General features: G+C 35.8%; 1 protein-coding gene and 1 non-coding gene across 2 annotated transcripts; one reads left to right on the top strand and one right to left on the bottom strand.

The window, feature by feature from the left end:
- Positions 1 to 82: 82 nt before the first annotated feature.
- On the bottom strand, positions 83 to 164 carry Trnas-aga (transfer RNA serine (anticodon AGA)). Its single transcript has one exon. It is a non-coding gene; the product is annotated as a tRNA-Ser (tRNA).
- Positions 165 to 1,905: 1,741 nt separating this feature from the next.
- Positions 1,906 to 18,027, top strand: LOC146134563 (zinc finger and BTB domain-containing protein 41-like). The gene is made up of 18 exons (XM_083397841.1): positions 1,906 to 2,051; positions 2,438 to 2,596; positions 3,266 to 3,421; positions 4,132 to 4,209; positions 4,415 to 4,463; positions 4,538 to 4,568; positions 5,067 to 5,113; positions 5,180 to 5,216; positions 6,087 to 6,169; positions 7,313 to 7,438; positions 8,160 to 8,271; positions 9,419 to 9,524; positions 9,996 to 10,055; positions 10,694 to 10,784; positions 11,483 to 11,622; positions 13,198 to 13,418; positions 15,114 to 15,143; positions 15,815 to 18,027. Exons 1-18 carry the CDS (start codon positions 2,013 to 2,015, stop codon positions 16,194 to 16,196), a joined length of 1,947 nt encoding a protein of 648 aa, XP_083253967.1. The 5' UTR covers positions 1,906 to 2,012; the 3' UTR covers positions 16,197 to 18,027.
- Positions 18,028 to 18,994: the final 967 nt, after the last annotated feature.

The following is an 18,994-nucleotide window of genomic DNA, read 5'->3' as shown; positions in this document are numbered from 1 at the left end:
GCAAAATAAATGATAGTGTTGTGAAATACTATAAAATACGTCCATAAAACTGTCCAAGTTTCCTTGAAAAATGTAAAAAGAGCGTCGTCGGCAGGATTCGAACCTACGCGGGCAGAGCCCAACAGATTTCTAGTCTGTCGCCTTAACCACTCGGCCACGACGACCACACTACAACGTCTGCGAATCACTCGATATATTCCAAAATCAATCAGCGACAGTTGTTTTCATTCTCAGCTCTACAGTGGGCCTGCTACTATTTTTGTAACACTATACCGCTATGGCAACAAGCGTTTATTCCGTTATTTTAACGAAGTTACCCAACTTATACACAGTAAATGTTATGATAAAAAGTCTGTAATATGTTATATCGTTATGTTTATATTAACCACACTGTAATAACATTGACTCTAATAAAACTGTATCAGTATGAACATAAATAGGTAACTTGTTGTACCTTTATATTCGCTCTGGTAGCTGGCCTAAAAAACATGTTCTATTATCTACGAACAAACTATAAAACCACGTGAAAAGCGAACATATGCTTCTTTTAAACTTCCGTTGTACAAACTGCCGCGATAACAACAAACAGACTATTCAGCAGAAAAATGAGCGCAATCTGACAGCCTTTTCAAAGCAAACTTCGCCGCATAAGTTAGAGGAGCCCTTTGGCAATAACAAACCACCGCTACAAACATTGTAGGCCATTAATCATCATATCGATTTGCTACCTTGCGCCTTCGTTCTTTTGCTTTGAAAGCAAGCTACTAAGTGCTGAAATGCACCACTGGCTGGGCGCTTTTTTCTTCGGTCGTCGACGCTTAGTATGGCTTAGCATCGGCAGTTCATGTGCACAGGCCACACTAGCGGTTGCAAAACGAGACTTCGAAAAGAACATAACACACCTCAGAGCGTGCGTTGCTGAAAGCCGAATACAACTTTGCATGGAAGCCATTTAAAAGAACTCTAAGGGACCGGAAAAAGCTTTCGAAGGACGTTATTTTACTCACGAAGGGCTCTATTTTCCACTGGAATTGACTGCTTGAATCGTAGGCCATGAAAAGTATGGTGAAAATAAGTACAGGTAAATATTCGTTTTATATTGTTTCGCATAATAATATTCATCGAACGCTTAATTTTGCGATCGCAATACGAATTAAATATGGATGGTGTTTTATTCTAGAAACAACTTGTGATGACTTATTTTATTTTTTGTCTAATAATTCATCCTTAAAACTTTGAGTGGTAATAATAACGCCATTTTATTTGGGGCGAAACCTAAAAAAAGTAAGAAGAAATGGTTGGCAACGTTACGCCCTTTTCCAACAACGCGATCTGTCGTAACAACGTAGTTCGCTGAGCGATCGAATCAGCCATTCAGCAGCCAGCAGTAGGCTGACGCAAACAGCAAGTCAAGCGAGGGAAAAAAGCACTTCTGCCAGCACTTTTCGACTTAACTGGGCGGCCCTGCTGGTTGCTGATTGTCGCCGCGACTGGTAGAACCGTACAAAACTAGTAAATTTCCGTACAGTTTTGAACGATTTGGCCGAGATTGATTGCAGTTGTCAGTCACTTTACCTTTTGTAACTACAAACTTAACATTTACTGTGGTAACACATGGCTAGTAACCCTCGTATCGAGAATCCATGTTTCAGGCAGTCGGCAGTCTGGTTCGTCCATTTTTAACTGTTTTTTTTTATTTTTTTATTATTATTGTACATTTTTTCATGTTTATGGCAAAATAACATATTAAAAACCTATTATTTTAAGGACGTGCATTTATGTTGAACAACAAAAAATGTTGGTGCTACTGAAAGTCAGAAAATATATATTTAAATTATTTTCAGCCAGTCCATATTTTTAACTTTTTTCTTTTTTTAAATTTGGCATGAATTTAGGGTTTACAAATTGTTAACTCCATTTTAATTAATGGGTGGTAAAATTACTGGAATTGTTTAACTTTAAATCAATAAATTTATAAAATTTAGTATATCAATAAATCAGAGACAAAAAGCATGAGGCAAAGGCTTGAAGAAATATTTGGCCAAAGAAAGGTAATCTTCAAACAATAGTTAGTGACATTTAAGGTTCCCATGATTTTAATTCATCTTTGACATTTTTGCGCATGTTAGAATGTATCCACAATCAACTTTATCAGTTGTATTATGTCAAATTTAATCAAGGACTCCTGTATAAACATACCGGTCTGCATTCTGTGACAGGTGTACACCCAATATTTATTTTAAAGCAGTTTTGCACACCTAAATTCCAGAAAAAGGTTAAGCTGTGCTAGATTTGCTAATCTCAGGTGTGCATAAAACTTTGATTACACCCTTGCACAAAATTTAGCACTTGAGATTTCGCTATGGAGTGCCATGAAATGCAGATCCCACAAGGTTGTTCTAAACGTTTATACTTTTAATTATTACATTTTTTTTAGATTGATCTCATTCACTCGGCCTACATTGTCAGCACCCTTTACCAGCAGCAGAAGTTGGGCAAGTACTGCGACTTGAAAGTTCTGGTTGGCGAAAAACAGTATTTTGTGCACAGATGCATTTTAGCGGCTGCATCTGCCCAGCTGGATTCACAGATAAATGTTAGTAAAAAAACATTACTGCTCTAATTTTTATGTTTAGACATTTGTTAAAACACCATAAAATAATAATGCAATTTATTAAACTGGTAGATTTTTAGAAAATTCTTGAAATTTAAAACTTTCCTATATAAATTTTTTACATCATATAATTTTATTTTCAATATGAATTTTGGTCCCTGAAGGTGGTCAAAGTTTGAAAATCCATGCCTAAAAATTTGTTTTATTGTGTTTACGAATAATTCCTTTGCTATCAAGCACAACCCTATTTGTAGAGCTACTAAAAGAGTGTTAGTTATCGTAAACGTTGGAAACTTGCATATTTTAAGGGGTTATGTTGCGATATACATTTTCATTTTGTAAGAATTATCTAAAAATTATATTGTTTAACCAAATGCTAATTTAATTTTTTAATATCAGTACCACATATTCAAAATAAAAGTGTTTTACTTTTAAACAACTCTTGTTGCCTTGTTTTTATTAAATTTACACTTTAAAAAACAAAATGTAATATTGCATATTCTGTAGAAAACGGAGGCCTACATAATCATTGTTAAAAGAAAGTGTACATAATCTTCATTAAAAATATTGTACATAATTTTTATTATATACCTATTTATGTATGTCTTCTATAATGAAGATAGTTGGCACCTAATTTAACTATTGTTGCAGGGTTTGGACACTATACAGCTTGTCGGTGTCACCTACTATGGTTTTGAATGTTTGCTGGAGGTTTTGTATTCGGGTAAACTACGTGACATCGCTTCACTCAGTGATGCCAAGTTTCAACAGATCGTTAGTGCGGCCGATGCCCTCAATGCTGAAACTGTAAGTGCTTGCAAAATAACTTTGGTTATTTTTTTAAATATAGCTTCATTGTTGAGGTTTTGCACCCGCCTGCTCACCAATACAAGTGCAATGTGCTTGGTATGAGTGCCTGTTTTCACCCACTCGGTTGATTGGTGATCATGCCCTCAGCAAAAATTAGTCGTAGAATCAAATTGTCAACTTAGGACAATTTATTCTAACTGCCTACCCTTTAGGGCCAAATAATGCATAAATCACTAAAAACACATGCTGGTGATTGGTGAATTGACTAAAAAAAAATGCCATCCTGAAATGTTGTGTGTATGAACTGGTGAACAATCTGGCTGAACGAGAACTATTTAATTACACAGAATGAGAAAGGCAGGGTAAATCATGTGAAAGACAATTAGGTCAGACAGAAATTCACAGACGGTGACATGCCAAGCCAACACTCTTTTGCAAGTTGAATTTCGCCTTGGCAAGTGCGAATTGGTAGAAATCCACATGACTGGCGAGTGCATATTTAGTTCAGCATTAACCTTGAGCTGTCAATTAAATTTATGCCTACATAACTTTTACGCAGTTAAATTTCAGTGAAAATTTATTGCATTCAATGAAAAAACATTTTTTACGAAATTTTGTTTAAAAATTTATTATGATTCCGGCCTATGCTTAACAAAAAAACAAAATTTACAAAAGCAAAAATTATCTACATTTTTATATTTTGTCAGGTCATGGAATATTGCACCCGTGAGCGCGGTGACCTAATGACAATTCTTCTTCAGAGAAGTGCTGCTGCTAATAATGAAGTAATAATCTTAGATTAAATATTATTATATATATGTTAGTTTAAGTGACTTAAAAGCAACAAACTATTTTTAACTGGGTTTTTAACTTATTAAATTTTTTTGCACAAATAATACACTGAATTTTATACATTGTTGCATACCATCGCTTATCACTATATTTATTCTGCATAGGAGTACTCAATGCATAATTACATTAATAATTTAGGTTTCGCAGCAAAGCACGGGGCAGACCCCTAATGGCAGCCAAAGTGAAAGTAAGTTTTTGTGTTAAAAAATGTGAATTTATATCTAAATTTCCAAAAATTGATAAAAAACGTTTACTTTTCAGTTGCTGATACTTCTGCAGAGAAACAATCTGGGTAAGTATTTTTACTTGCTCCTATGCAACTGTTTGGTTAAAGTTTAAACTATTTTTCCAAGCATTCCGCAACACCATAGGTGCTGACTTTGTTTTTTCACAGGGGTGCTTTAAGTTTTTTTCCCGCTAAACATGACGTCACTGAATGCGCACTAAACAGATGAATTTATTTGCGAAGGAAGTCTCTTGGTATTGCTCACATTCATTGCTTGCTACATGCACAAAAGAATTCTTCTTGCATTTTAGGAATGGCCTTAGTGACCCAGTCCGTTTTGTTTAAACAAACAACCGTCTTTATTATAAAATTGTAAACATTCATATCTATTACCTAAACTACTAGAAAGTAAGAGTTTTTTGGCTCAGCAAATGCATCTAATAATGTGAGGAACCAATAAAAATAAAAACTTCTATTTTTTTTGTCTAATTATTTTTAAGCATCACAAGAAAAAATTTGCCAAATCCGCTGCAATGTTTAAAGTTTCACTTATTTATTTTTCAGCATTCCAATTAAAACAGAGTTTCAGGACCCTCATTCCCATCAACGAGGTATGAAACACTGCTTTTTGTTTTATCTAGCTGATGATTATTTAATTAAAACTTTTACATAATCAGATCATGGAAGTGTTGGTGATGTTCATTCCACAATGAGGTAAATCAGTCGTATTTTATTCTTTTTCTAGTATTAAATTATGCTAACTCTGATATTGCCCACTATTTGATGAGCTACAAAACTAACAACTTGTAGCAAATCAAAATTTAAGAAAACAAAGTTAAATCATCCTTATTTTTTTCAGTTGTCAATCTTCAAACACAAAAAATTTCTTGTAATTTTTACCCCCCCAAAAATCATGTTACTCCTATAAAACATAAGTATTTCTCCTAACTCAAAAATGCTAGCTCATTGTTTGCACAGAAAGCATAAATGTTATGCTAAATTAGTTTCACCAAGGTTCGTCCATATAATCAAGTAAGCAGATCTTTGTAAACTATACTAGGGTTGCCTTAGGTCAGTTTTTTCACGAAATTATGGTTGAAATCCGCACCAGAGAGAACCGGTAAAATGTCCTTGCAAGTCCAGGATTTTAAATTTATCGACAAAAAAATAATTTCGTAATATTGTTTCCTTTTGAACACTATTTATGGTTCTGTTAAGTTTAATAGTGAAAATAACGGCCCAAATAGACGTAAAAAGCGACATACTTTATTGACAAATAAAGCATGTTGCTTTTTACGTCTATTTGGGCCGTTATTTTCACCATTAAATTGTTTCCTTTGTTTTTGAATGTTGAAATATGGCAAAATTTATGTCTTTAGTTAGTGTTAGATATTATGAGAAGTAGCACAGATAACACTCAACTTAATTTACTTATTTGTGCACCGCTTCGCGTAAGAACAGCACGTTTTTTTTTCAATTCAGAAATGTTTGACGTTTCCGACTTTTTTGTGCCCCCCAAATAATTCTTGTTTGTCCTACGGCAACCCTAAACTATACCCAAACTGACTTTTGTCAACATTCTAGGCCTGGCATGGAGCAAGAATACGGGGAAGCACCGGTAGCCGCAGAAGTTGAGGTGGGAAGTTTCCACGCACAGCAAACTGAAGGTGAGATTTTGTGACTAATATTGTCCTCATCTAGCATTCACATTTGTGTGTGAGCTTATATTCAGAAGAAAATGTTTTTTTTAAAGCAAGTAAAACAGTTTTATTCAACTAAGTAGCCGTTAGTTTTTATTTTAAAAAAGTAATTTGAAACATTTTATTTTATTTCGGATTTTTTGTTTTATTTTAAACAAAAAGTGAAAATAATTTTTTTTTGGGCTGTTACTAAATGTCCTAATATTTAAAACACACAATTTTTTTTGCAAAATTGCGTTAAAAATGTCAACTGTTAATAATACCGTTGTCCGTTGTATAGCTAGCTTGATAACAATAAATGGATTAACTTGGGCCAACTCATTCAATTCTAATATTTCGGCCACATATTTATTTATCACAAACTTACAGAATTGCAGTAATGGCAAAATAAATTGCCGAAACGTTTGCTAATAAAAGAATGAATCTTTTAACTTACAGAATTGCCGTGAAACCTTTGAATGTCTTTGAATAATTTTTGGAATTAATTCTATGCCCAGCTTAAGTCATCTTTTTTTCCGAAGTGTTGTTAAAAAACAATAAAAAATAGTCAAACTGTGTTGATTATGACTTGTTTAATGTTTTATCGGGCGATGCAATTTTAGGTCTTTAAAAATCTACAAATTTACTTGGTCTTTAAAATGTTGAATTTTTTTGTTGTGAAAAAGCATGAAATTATGCAGCAACCCTGGCTTGAAAGCCCTACACTTATGATTTGTTGTTACTCTCTAATTGCCGCAAAACCTTTGAATGTCTTAGAATTGATTTACATATTAAAAAGCCTTTGAATAATCTTTGAATTGATTTGATATCCAGCTATGTTTTAGAAAGTGCTGTCAAAAAACAGTTAACATTTTTTTAAATTGTGTTGACCTTCTAAAAAAAAATAATCTGTTATGTATCTGAAAGTGCTTTTAAAAAACAATTAAAATTTTTTTAATTGAGTTGAACTTGACAATTATTGTGATTTGTTGAGCGATGCAATTTTAGGTCATTTTTTAGACTTGAAATAACTTAAAAAGAATAAAATTGTGCAGCAACCTTCACTTAAAAGCCCTACACTTATCATTTGTTGATACTCTCTAATTTGACACCAAACTTGTTTCTATAAAGCTCAAATGCAAAGCGATCATCTAAAGAAAGATACGTCGGGAAATCCTGCAACGGAAAACTTTGTGCAAAGTTCTCAATACGGGGGAGGAAATGTAAATCCAGAAGAATATGAGGAGGATGAAGAAGGTATTGAACAGCAGTTGTTGGTAAAGTTGTCAAAAAACATAATAAGAAAGAATATCAAAGCCCATACAGAAGTAGGTAGCATTTTGTGAACGTTTCGAAAATCTATTAATTCAAATTAACACAGGATGTTAAAAAACGACTTGCGTTGGGCATTTGTAAGGCAATATATATTGTTAAACGTCATTATATAGTTCAAATTCTAGTTTAAATTCTCTAATTCGGGCTAAGGTTAATCATTATATTCAACGTAGGAAAAAAGACTATTACGTCTTACTATAACCTCCAACCATTATGCTCCAAAGTTGTCTAAAAATAATGTTAAACTTTACTAAGAGTAAGACCCTGCTTTTATTGATTTTATGGCAATTGCATCTGGATAGAAATGAAGATGGGCTAAAAATAATTTGTTGGTGTGAGTTTCACAATGTCTGGCTTTAAGCACGGATTTTAAATGTTTTTTTTTTATATGGCATACTAGAGTAGTGCAGTTCTTATAAGCGACGGGTATATTAAAAGCAATTCTTGTCTATATCTACTGGCTTGCCAGAAATTCTTTGAATCTAGAAAAGTTTTTGAATTGATTTGCGTATTGAAAATTCTTTGAAAACCCCAATTTTTTTTTCTTGAAAAAAAAATATATAGTTTTTAGTCTTAAGGAATGATATTAATTTTTAGATACATGTGATTAGATTATTATCAAATTATATTTTTGTAATTTCAGACGACTATGACTCGGAGACATCACTAACATGCCGAGTGTGCACCGCTTCATTCCTAAACACTGCAGACCTGAAGACTCACATGCACACTCATGTTGGAGACAAGTTGTTCAGGTTAGACCAGGGGTGTCCAACAAGCGGCACGCGTGCCAAATGTGTCACGCGACCAAATAAAAAATGGCACGCAAGCCCCCCTAAATTACCTAATTTGCTATTCAGCCAATTGTAAAAAATACTTAATTTTTTATACAGTAAATTGCCATTGTTTATTAACAATATAAAACAATCGCTGCAACCACGACAACTAGCAATTACTTTTAGTACTATAACATTATATTGTAATGGAGGCTAGCATTCACATAACTATTAAGTTTGGTGTGAAGAAACAAAAAGCAAAAGTCAGCTCACCGACGGACACCTAGATGCGGTAATGCGCACTGCTAACTACACGTTTTTATTATTTGTAAAAAAAAAAACGCTTTTATTATTAGAAAGAAATATATTACTAAACTTTGGCACGGGAAGATGTTATAGGATAAAAATTGGCACGCCGGCATGTTTGAGTTGGACACGGCTGGGTTAGACAGACAGTAGTAAGAATAGCAAAGCCCATTCAGTTAGTATTTTGAAAGTTTCGAAGAAATCTTAAGATAATGGCTGGAGATTGTAGTTTGACATAGAATGAACAATTGGACATCATACACAAGTAGGAAGCATTTTGAACGTTTCAAAAATTTTAAAATGCTACTTACTTCTGTATGGGCTTTGGCATTCTTAATACGCCTTACTACAACCTCCAACCATCATGCTCCAAGGTTAGACAGTGTTTCCCATCGCGGTCGAAAACTTGGGCGCCGAACAAAAAAGTTCTCGTTGTTAGAGTTATTGCGATTTGTTCTGGGCAACATTTCTTCTAAATTTAAGAAAACTGTTGGAGAAATACGCAGCTTTGTCTCAAATTGAAAGATTTCTGATTTTTTTATGCTTTCTTCTTATCTTATATGATTGGATTTTACTGAGATTGGCTCTGAGCAAGATGTAACCATAATTTGAGAAAATTGCCGAAGTCTAAAGTAGCCATGACTCGTGTTAATTAAATACGATTTTTGCAATGTCATACGTTTGTTTCTTTACAATAGGTTCAACCGTTTAATGAAGAGATTGGTCTCTGAAGATTCGTTGTTTTATTAACGCTGAGCGTTTGGGTTGCCGCAAAAAGGTTGGGAAAAATTGATTTAAATACATATGTTTCTGTTTTTAGGTGTGAGATTTGCGGTTTACACTTCAAGTTCCAAGCCAACTTGTGGAAACACAAGGAGACCCACAAAACGGAAACAACTTGCGCTGTGTGCGGTGAAGATTTAAAGGTAGACGACGTAGTTTTAATCAGGGATGCGCAGTCGTTTTAAAACCACCAGTCCGACTCCGGTTTAGTAAATTAACTCGAATTCGACTCCAGCCAAACTAACTGACCAGGTCTAGTCCCGTGTCCGGCTTCGACCCCACGACCCTGTACTTCACCCATTCCGTAACCGAAATAGGGTGGAAATACAGAAATCCACCCATAGAGGTGTTATATGACCAAATAGTTTTTAATTGCACTCTATGCAATTGGTTTAGTGCTCTTTAAAAAATAAGTTTACGATTGCCAAAAAAGTGTTTATACTAAGAATGTTTTTAATTCCAACACATAACTTAAAAGGCGAATAAAGGTTACATGCGAATTTGTGCCTTTTTGTGAATTTTTTTTGTCGAAATCTCCCAGCACACAATTGACAAAATGACCGCCTGAGATTTTCAAGTTTAAATTTTGAATTGGTCGTGTTTGTGATTTACAGGTTCCCAAAGCGCTGCAAAACCACATACAAGAAGTTCACCCAGAACTGTTGGGCCCACAGGTGAGTTAATTAAGTCCAAGTTCTATATTTTTAGGAGATTCTAACTTTTTACGGATCTTCTCACCGCAAAAGCGCCGTGTATATCATGGCAAGTTACGCCGTGTAAACGACGTGTGGGTAAACTCTACGAAGGGCAATTTCTCCCAAATTACTTTATTAGCGCCATATCTAAATATATGCAAACTTTTTTTGGTGCCCAACGCGCAACGTATTCTTTTGCATTCAAAGTTTTGCTGTTTCCAACATATTAAAAGCATTTTTATCGGCCTTTGCGCAATTACCTCTAGTTCACTTGCAGATTGTGTTGAGTTTGCTCGAAAACAGCGTTTTTTATCAGATTAATTATTTTATGCGGTTACGGTATGACGTGGCTTATTACATCATCTCTGAAAAATTTCATGCCCCCCAAAAAAATAACATTAAATGTGTTCTTTGATATAACTTTTAAGTGTTAATCCAACTCTGCTTTATGTTGTGGTTTTGCGAAAGAAATTTTTGTCAGTCGCTTTTCTTTCAAAGCATAAATGCAAAACTCCGCCAAATTATTTGTGGCGTCTGGTCGTGATTGCAAATCATTTGCGTATTGAATGACGTTTCCAATGTCTCCGTATGTTATGCTTTTGTTGTATTTGTTGTAGTATGCGACAGATGCCGCCAATTTGAAGGGAAATCGCTATGCAAGGAAAAAAAGCGGCATTACCCCGTCGATGGAACGGAATAAAACTTCGGGTAAGGACAAATCGTTTTTCTCGTGTCTTCGTAAATCATCTGGCCACAATTTGTTTAAAAAGTCATGAACTAGAATTTTTTTTAGATGACTTAAAGTTAAGTTTATCGAAAATAAAAACTTTCGGCAGAGCAAGTTAGGTGATGGAAATAAGTTGATTGCAGCTTTACAGGTTTTTGTTGTAGCTTGATAATGAATTGCAAAGCCTAAAAGGTCGAGTAGATCAACATCATCTTAATTAAGACGATTCTAATTCTTATCACTATTGGAAAATCTGAAATGCTGTGATTTTAATTTTAATTTAATTCTAATCTTATTAAAAAAAACTAAAATAAATCGAGTTGTCAAAATCTGGTCGGTGGTTTGCGATTGAGTCTTCTCTACATTTTGCTTTGTTACTAAAAGTTAAAAAAAAATTACCGGAAAACCTGAATTTAGATTACGAATTTTCTAATTGCATATGATTAACTATTAATTTCTCAGATCAGCATATAGTTTGGCACAAAATAAGTTATTTTAGACCGACATACAGCATCGGTAATGGTTAAATAAACGTATCGCAAAGTCTTTATCAAGATGATGTCGATCTACTCGACCTTTTTGGCTTTGCAGTTCATTATCAAGCTATATTACTGATTAGTTTGCCCAGGTTTTAATGTGTGTTTCCAAATTAACCATAGCCCCTGTTTATCGTGTTCAGCTTGCGAGGCGCTGATCAGTCCAGTTGTGGTGAACGACATTATGCGTGGGGAGAATGGCAAGTACCAATGTCCTCTGTGTGAGCGGGGATTCGACCGAAGGTGGAACCTGAAGTGCCACGTGCTCATCCATACTGCAGCCGTAAGTAGGAGATATATAGACCGTAGGGGTCCGCAAAAAGGGGGTCCGCAAAAAGGGGGTCGCGACCCTAATTTAGGTATCTAGGCGCTGGGTAATTGGAGAAGGGGTGCAAAAACAATTCCATGAACAACTTTATAAATTAATTTAAGCTTTATGGTCTTTTATTAGAAAGTGGTCGGAACATTTGCCCATACTGCAGCCGTAAGTAGAAGTTAAATAGATACGGTATAAAAAATAAAGAAACATTAGTTTGGAGCTTCTAATCAACTACAATGTTTGTACTGGAAATAAGTTCTTCTGGTAGGACTGGCATTTATTTGTTTATCGACGTTTCGCTTAGAGCAGTGCTTCCCTCCCCGTATTAGCGCTCGTACCCGTTGAGTTTTCATAAAATTTTCTCGCACCCCCTGCCTACAATGGCCGTCGGAAGTGTACAAAATTGTAACAATAGGAATTAAAATCAATGTATTTATAACATACGTGTTGAATGCATGCATTAAAAACAGTCTTGTGAGTTTTGTGAACAATATTTACAATACACAAACAATCAGTCAGTTTACTAATGACTTTTTGTTGCTGTTTTTCGTAAATTACGCATTCTTAAAAAATATGCCTAAATAGCGCATAATTTCACACTGCATGTCGTACCCCCTGATTTGGTGCTTCGTACCACCAAGGGGTACATGTACCGAAACTTCTGGCTAGCGGCAAACTTTTATTGTCGCGACCCAAAGTAATCCTTTCAGGGCTATTGAAAGCCCACTACGTAAAACTACTACGAAAACAGTGGCGGATACATACAGGATATTTGATTTAAAGTTGAAATATTACATGGCGACTTGATGGGCAAAACGCTATCATGTCATAATGTAAAACATACAATAAAACGAAAACAATACGGTACACGCGAAGCGCGAAAATTTTTGTGTTTACATATAGTTAAAGTTAACAAAAACATAGTTCGACAGGCTCTCAGGACCAAATGTGTCACGAAATTTAAAAAAAAAAAAAAAAAAATCGATAAACTTTAAAACACAGATGTTGAAATTGAATAAAGAGTTATTCGAAACGTTCAAAGTGGTACCTATTATGTATGGGCTTTGATATTCGTATTACGTCTCACTACGACCTCCAACCATTATGCTTTTACCAAAGCCCATAGAGACTTTTCGAAACGTTCCAAAAAATACCTACTTTGATTTTTGATTTTTGATTTCTGATATTCTTATTGCGTTTAAAATACAAATAAGTCATTTTTCCCCTACGTTGAATATAAGGATTAACCATAGCCCGATTCAGCCAGAATTTGAACTATATAGTCACGTTTAATAATATATATTGCCTTACAAATGCCCAACGCAAGTCGTTTTTTAACATCCTGTGTTAATATGAATTAATAGATTTTCGAAACGTTCACAAAATGCTACCTACTTCTGTATGGGCTTTGATATTCTTACTACTACCTCCAACCATTATACCCAAAAGTCAGCTTTTTTCATATGTTCAATGACCTATCCAATCCTGATTTTTTTCGCGGAAAAAGAAAGGAATAACTTTAGCCCAATTTTCTCACAGCAAAAGAAAGGCCCTTCAAGCGTGGGTGACTACCGGTATCTGGAAGGGGGATTTACCTGCCCGGAGTGCGGCAAGCCGTTCCGGAACTTGCACAACTTGAGAAGACACGCGTCATCGATGCATGGGATGAATGCAAGCGACCTGGCTGAAGCTAGCGACCCCGGAAATCGACAGGAATACGCCGGAGCTCAACAGCGGAAACCAAGAGCCCAGCAGCCCAAGTTAGCGCTTTTTTATGGTTTAATTTTATCTGTGTTTTGATGTTTTGTAGTTAATAGAATTCAGGGCCGTTTAGTTTATTTGTTTTCGCTGTTTGTTTTTTTTTGCTTTATCTTTTTTTTGGTTGCATCTTGTTTTTTTTTTATTGTTGTAAATGTTTGCTCTTGAGTACGCTTAATAGTCCCAGACCAAGTTAACTCTATTTTTATGGTTTTTGTATTATCGGCATAATCTTATGTTGTGGTCAATTGACTTCAGGGCTTTTTAGTTTAGATGATCGCTTTTTATCTTGTTTTGGTTGCATCTTGTTTTTTTAGCGTTGTATGCTCTTTACGTTAAATAGTCCCAACCCAACTTCGCGCATTTTTATGGTTCAATTGGGTGAATCGTCTTAAAGGCCGTTTAGCTTAGCAAGGTGATTGCTGTATTTTTTTTGGATTAGTTAAACATCATGTTTTTTTCCCTAAATATTCTCAGCCCATTTTAGCGCTTTTTTATGTTTTTTTTGTCCGCATTTTAATCTTGTGTGGTCAATTCACGTAAGGATCGTTTAGCTTAGGTGATAAATTTATTTATCGTTTTAAGGTTACATATTTACCGTTTTTTTTGCTATGAGTAGCAAAATAGTCTCCAGCAGATTGACTTGCGCGATTTTGTTTTTGTTTCAACATCACTGTTTTGGTTGCGCTTTAGTTTCAAGCAAATTGTTCGACTAGGGGAGCCCGATTGTTGTCAACAATGCCGACCGCGCGCAAATTCCGGGGATTTTTGCGCGTGTTATCATGCCTATTGTTATTCGCCGAAAGATTCTTTACTTTATCTCAATAGTGAAACGTTTTTTTTTTTACATATGACGGAAACAATATTTTTTCAAACTAACTAACAGAACGCATGTAGTGAGGTTTTGGGGGTAATACTAATTTACGGAATGATGAATGGTCGAAATGGTCGGAACGCTCACTAATTTAAGTGTTACCCCGTTAAAACAATTATTAAACCAACGCACAATATTTTGGTTAGGGTGGGGGTTAGCGTTTGGGTGAAGGTGGGTCAAGTGTTATTATATTTAATAATAATACTGTGAGCGTTCCGGCCATTTCGACCATTCATCATTCCGTAAATTAGTGTTACCCGGTTTTGGTAATGAGTTTTAAAGCCTAAAAGGTCGAGTAGATTGACGTTATTTTGATTAAGAAACCTGCTTGTATCATCATCCGTTAACTGAAATATATCCAACCTCACTCATAAAAGTTTCAGTTACATTAACTCAAGATGATACAAGTTCGTATCGAAACGTCTTATTCAAGATGATGACAATTTACTCGCCTTTTTTCTGTGCATAGTGTACCCTAGTAGGGTTTTTTCTGAAATTTTTCCGTTCAAAGTTCTCCATCTATCAAGCTGAGCAGCACTTTTGTTTATCTATCTATAAATGTTGTATTAAAACGGACACATTTAATAGTGACATTTTTTTTCTTAGAAATTTGTGAAAAAAAAACACTTGCTAACAACAATTAATTTAACAAAAACCTACTTTTTTTAAGTCTTCCACAACAAAGAATTAGACAAAGTCATTGAGAAATATTTACGGTTCGGCATAATTCAAAAATAACTCTAGATTAAGCTTAAACATTGCATTGAAGTTCTATGCCTGGTACTTCAGGCCGCTTACTAATTGCTTTCTTCCTGTTTTTCAGGAAATTCGAGCCAAGTCAAGAAGACTTCAAGTAAGATCCGAAAGTTGTATTTTTTTGTGATCGACATTTGTGACTGTTTCGTGCAATAACAATAAAAATCTACCGTATCCGCCTTCTAAAAAGGAAGTCTTCTTGGAAGTTTTTCTTTTTTTTAAGTTCAAAAACACACAACACCGCCCTTTGCTGCTTGCAAACATGCTGTGTTGCAAGGTGTGGCGCTAAGTACTTTAATCCCTATTTCAGTCGTGCTTTTTTGCCTTTTTACTAGTTGCCAGTATAGAAGACCAATTCTAAATTGTCAGGCTCCGTTTAAAACAATTTTAACAGTTTGCTTTACCAATTTTAAAGTATTTTAATTCAGGCATTTTTCTCGTTTAGGCTATCAGGTTTAATAATGATTTTAAATCGCTTGCAGAAATTAAACAAAAAGTTTGATAATTCCTATTTATAAATGTGTCTGTTGCTTATGTGACCAATATTTGCGAAAACACCATTAGGTCATTTCCCTTATTTGGATTAGTATAAAAACGAAATGGTTGAAGGTATTTTTCTATTGAAAAAAGTTGCTGGTTTGAAAAGCGTTAACTAATTCTGATTGTGAAATCCAAACGATTTTCGGCCGCCAAAAGTATTTCGAAATAAAAATAATAATAAAAGTGTATCCAAATAATTTCCCCACATAAAAACACGCTTTTGTTTAGGTTTTGGTGCTCGATCTGCGGGCGCGGCTTCAAGCGGAACCGCAACCTGCGCGGCCACTTGGAGTCGCACCAGAGCCAGAACGAGGGGGTTTCCCGGTACGATTGCCCGGTCTGCGGGCGCCGCTTCGCACAAAAGGAATCCCTCAACGGCCACCTCTGGGTCCACGGCGGCAAGAACGAAGAAACCGGCCTGCCCGGGATGGAACTGCCGCCGCAGCCCAACGCCGAACTCATGACGTCACCGGGCATGGAAATGATGACGTCACACCCCCATCCGCCGCCCCCACCCGTCATGGATGCCATGGTAACAACGCAGCAGCCGCTTTCGCTTCCCCCGCCGCCGCCACAGGTTATGGGGATGGCGCCGCCCAGTATGGAGTAACGACGTCACCATTTTGTTGATGACGTCATTTTTATTGTCCGTTGGATTTTGGGAGCCCAGAGTTCCAGTCGTGAAAAAATGAAGTTCAAACTGTGTAATGAAGGGTACGTCTGTGTACTCTTGTGCCTGTTAATCGCTAGTTGCAATTAAAAAAAATATACAGCTGTTCTGTTTCGATGTTCAAGGCTTTTTTAACCGCTCTGGACACCAAACTATTTTTCTATTTTGTCGCGATTTTTTTATAATCCTAATGAAAATTTCCGAGCCATAGCTTTCGATAGTGTACACTGATAATGGAATGAGACTTTTTCCAAAACGTTTGCAAACAAGGAAATGTCAATATTATGGAATATTATTTGTATTTTTTCGGTGAAATTACTATGAAAATCCATGTTTTGTGTTCCAAACTTCCAAACCTAAATCTGACCTTCTTGTTGAGCGTTCAGAATTAGAACACCTACTAGAAAGCATTTAATGAACTCTTTCCCCTATTTTATACTGACAGGCCAATTCGTGCCGACGTTTTAAGAAAAGTTCTTTGACCTTGAGTTCGTGTTATCGACGCCGAGCCCGTCTCTGTGTTTTGGTTCTTGTTTTGTCATCTGCCAAGTTCAAGTTTATCGACCAAACTTGTCGTTTTTGTGGCGATAATGGATTTTTTGCACAATGTGCCTGAAATAGGATCACACCAGAAAAAATCGAAGCGTTCCGACAAAAATTGTCGCGACATTTGTAAACGCAAACGGCTGTAGGTTCTCGCAATGCCAATTCCTATTTTTTTTGTATTTCGTGTTCGTATCTTGACCGTTGTGTTGATGTTGTTCAGTTCTGTTCTAGTTTTTGTTTTGTTTTTTTTTAAACTGCTTCAACACGGAAAATGTAAGTTGATTTTATGGCATTGCAAAGCCAAATCTACTCGACCTTTTTGGCTTTGCAATTCATTATCAAGCCACATTACAGATCCGTGCATAGTGTACCCAATTTTATCGGAAATTTGGCATAGACGACGTTGTTTTTAGCGCCGTTTGCTTTTCACTGTTTTAATGCGTTTTTCATGTTCCTTGTTAAGATATATTGCCGTCGATTGTTTGAGTATATTCGCTGAGCGCTAGCTTTACCGACTGCCTTCGCACGATATTTACCCTTGTACAAAAACACGCCTTTTCGTGAAAATGTCACCAGTCGTTTCATAGAATGGACAAAGAAATCGCAACAGCGTTAAACATGTAACAAAAATCGCATATTTTTGGTGTAAACGCTGCTTTAATAAGCCAACGATTGGACAGCATATAACAGCGGACATTATCTTAGCATTGCCTACAGTGGTTACTAGCTGTTTTACATGCGACATACTAAACACGTCATCTTAAAGTTACATTTACACCAAGGGTTATCGAACCGGAGTACATGGGACAGTGTAGAGGGTCGCCTGAGGTGTATAATTAAAATCTTAGTTTATATTTGAAAACTGAAGAAAACGATAAAAAAATAATTGAGTTTAAAAAAACGCTTTAGCGCGTTTCGCCTTGAATGTAGTTAAAGCTGATTTCAATTTCACATTTGTTGAACCTAAAGTATTCGATTTCGAAGTCTACTGGTTTTGTGACGTCAATGCATGTGTATGACGTGATTGACGTCTATTTATGACGACATCTCTAAACATTTTATGCCGACTGGTCCACACAAACCATTATTTTTTAGGGGTTCGCGTAACAAAAGTTTAAGAACACCTTGATTTAAACCATATATAAGAGACCTATTTAACGATTACCGTTGCCAAAGTGTAAGCCCGATGTCACAATGTCTTGTAGATAAATTGTTCATTCTGAGAAACGCGAATCAGATGTATGTGTTGTTGAATGTTCCTTGTTAGGTAAAAGTTGTTATGCGATCGCGTTTTAGCGTGGCTAACGTTTGTGGTGTGTGGTCGTTACTTGGCGGCATCAGCAAAAAAATAAAAGTGGCATCCAGTTATTGCGTTTATAGTTTTTAGAACACCTATTAGACCAGTGGTTGGCATATTTTAAGCATGGTGGTCCGAGCCCTGGCCCGCGGGTCACATTTTGCTCAAGACATCAATGTTTGTTGCCAGCGTTCATTGTTAAATTATTGCAAAGCGTAACGTTCGAGGTTTGACAAAATTAATTAAGTAATTACGAGGAGCATGTTTAAATTGTTCGGTTAGGTTTACATTTTTCGGGTTGACCAGTGGTTCTCAACTTTTTCTATCTTACGGACCGGTAAAATTTCAAAACAAATTTTGCGGACCGGTGGACCATCAAAAAAATCTAACCAAAATGTAATTACGGCAAAACTATTCAATTAAAAGCCTTCTTAGCTTTTACATACAACTGGTCTTAAATTTTAAAACTTAAACGAGCTGTAGCTCACTTTTAAACACTTGGGCACAACACTTGCAGCATTGTGACGTTTGATAAAGTCCAAAGTAGACCAAAACTCTACGTTATGTCACAATTCTGCAAACTACGGAACTGGCTTAAGTAAATTTGATGGACAAGCCGCCTTCAACATCTTGCATTTTTGCAATTGAGATAAAATTGTAATATATTTGGCGGACCGGCAGGAAAGTTGACGCGGACCGGCGGTTGAAAGCCTCTGGGTTAGACCATGCGAGTTTGTAATATATAATTTGCATTGCTGTTTTGACAATAAAACTCGGCTCAAAAAAAGATTGTAGTGCGGATGACAAAGTACGTGCGGATGAATGTGCGGACGAAAATGGTGCATAATATTTTCTGTCATTATGTGTAATACAGTAATCAAATAAGATGGTGCGC

The sequence above is a fragment of the Ascidiella aspersa genome, chromosome 9 (assembly GCF_963924565.1).
Source record: "Ascidiella aspersa chromosome 9, kaAscAspe10.2, whole genome shotgun sequence".
Classification (NCBI taxonomy): domain Eukaryota; kingdom Metazoa; phylum Chordata; class Ascidiacea; order Phlebobranchia; family Ascidiidae; genus Ascidiella; species Ascidiella aspersa.
The sequence above is the reverse complement of the archived record's forward strand: the minus strand, read 5'-3'. Positions and strand labels throughout refer to the sequence as shown.

Coding starts and splice junctions, on each gene's coding strand:
- LOC146134563 (XM_083397841.1), top strand. CDS start 2,013: ATGAGGCAAAGGCTTGAAGAAATATTTGGCCAAAGAAAG. Junction 2,597..3,265: donor AGCTGGATTCACAGATAAAT/GTTAGTAAAAAA, acceptor CTATTGTTGCAG/GGTTTGGACACTATACAGCT. Junction 5,114..5,179: donor CCCTCATTCCCATCAACGAG/GTATGAAACACT, acceptor TTACATAATCAG/ATCATGGAAGTGTTGGTGAT.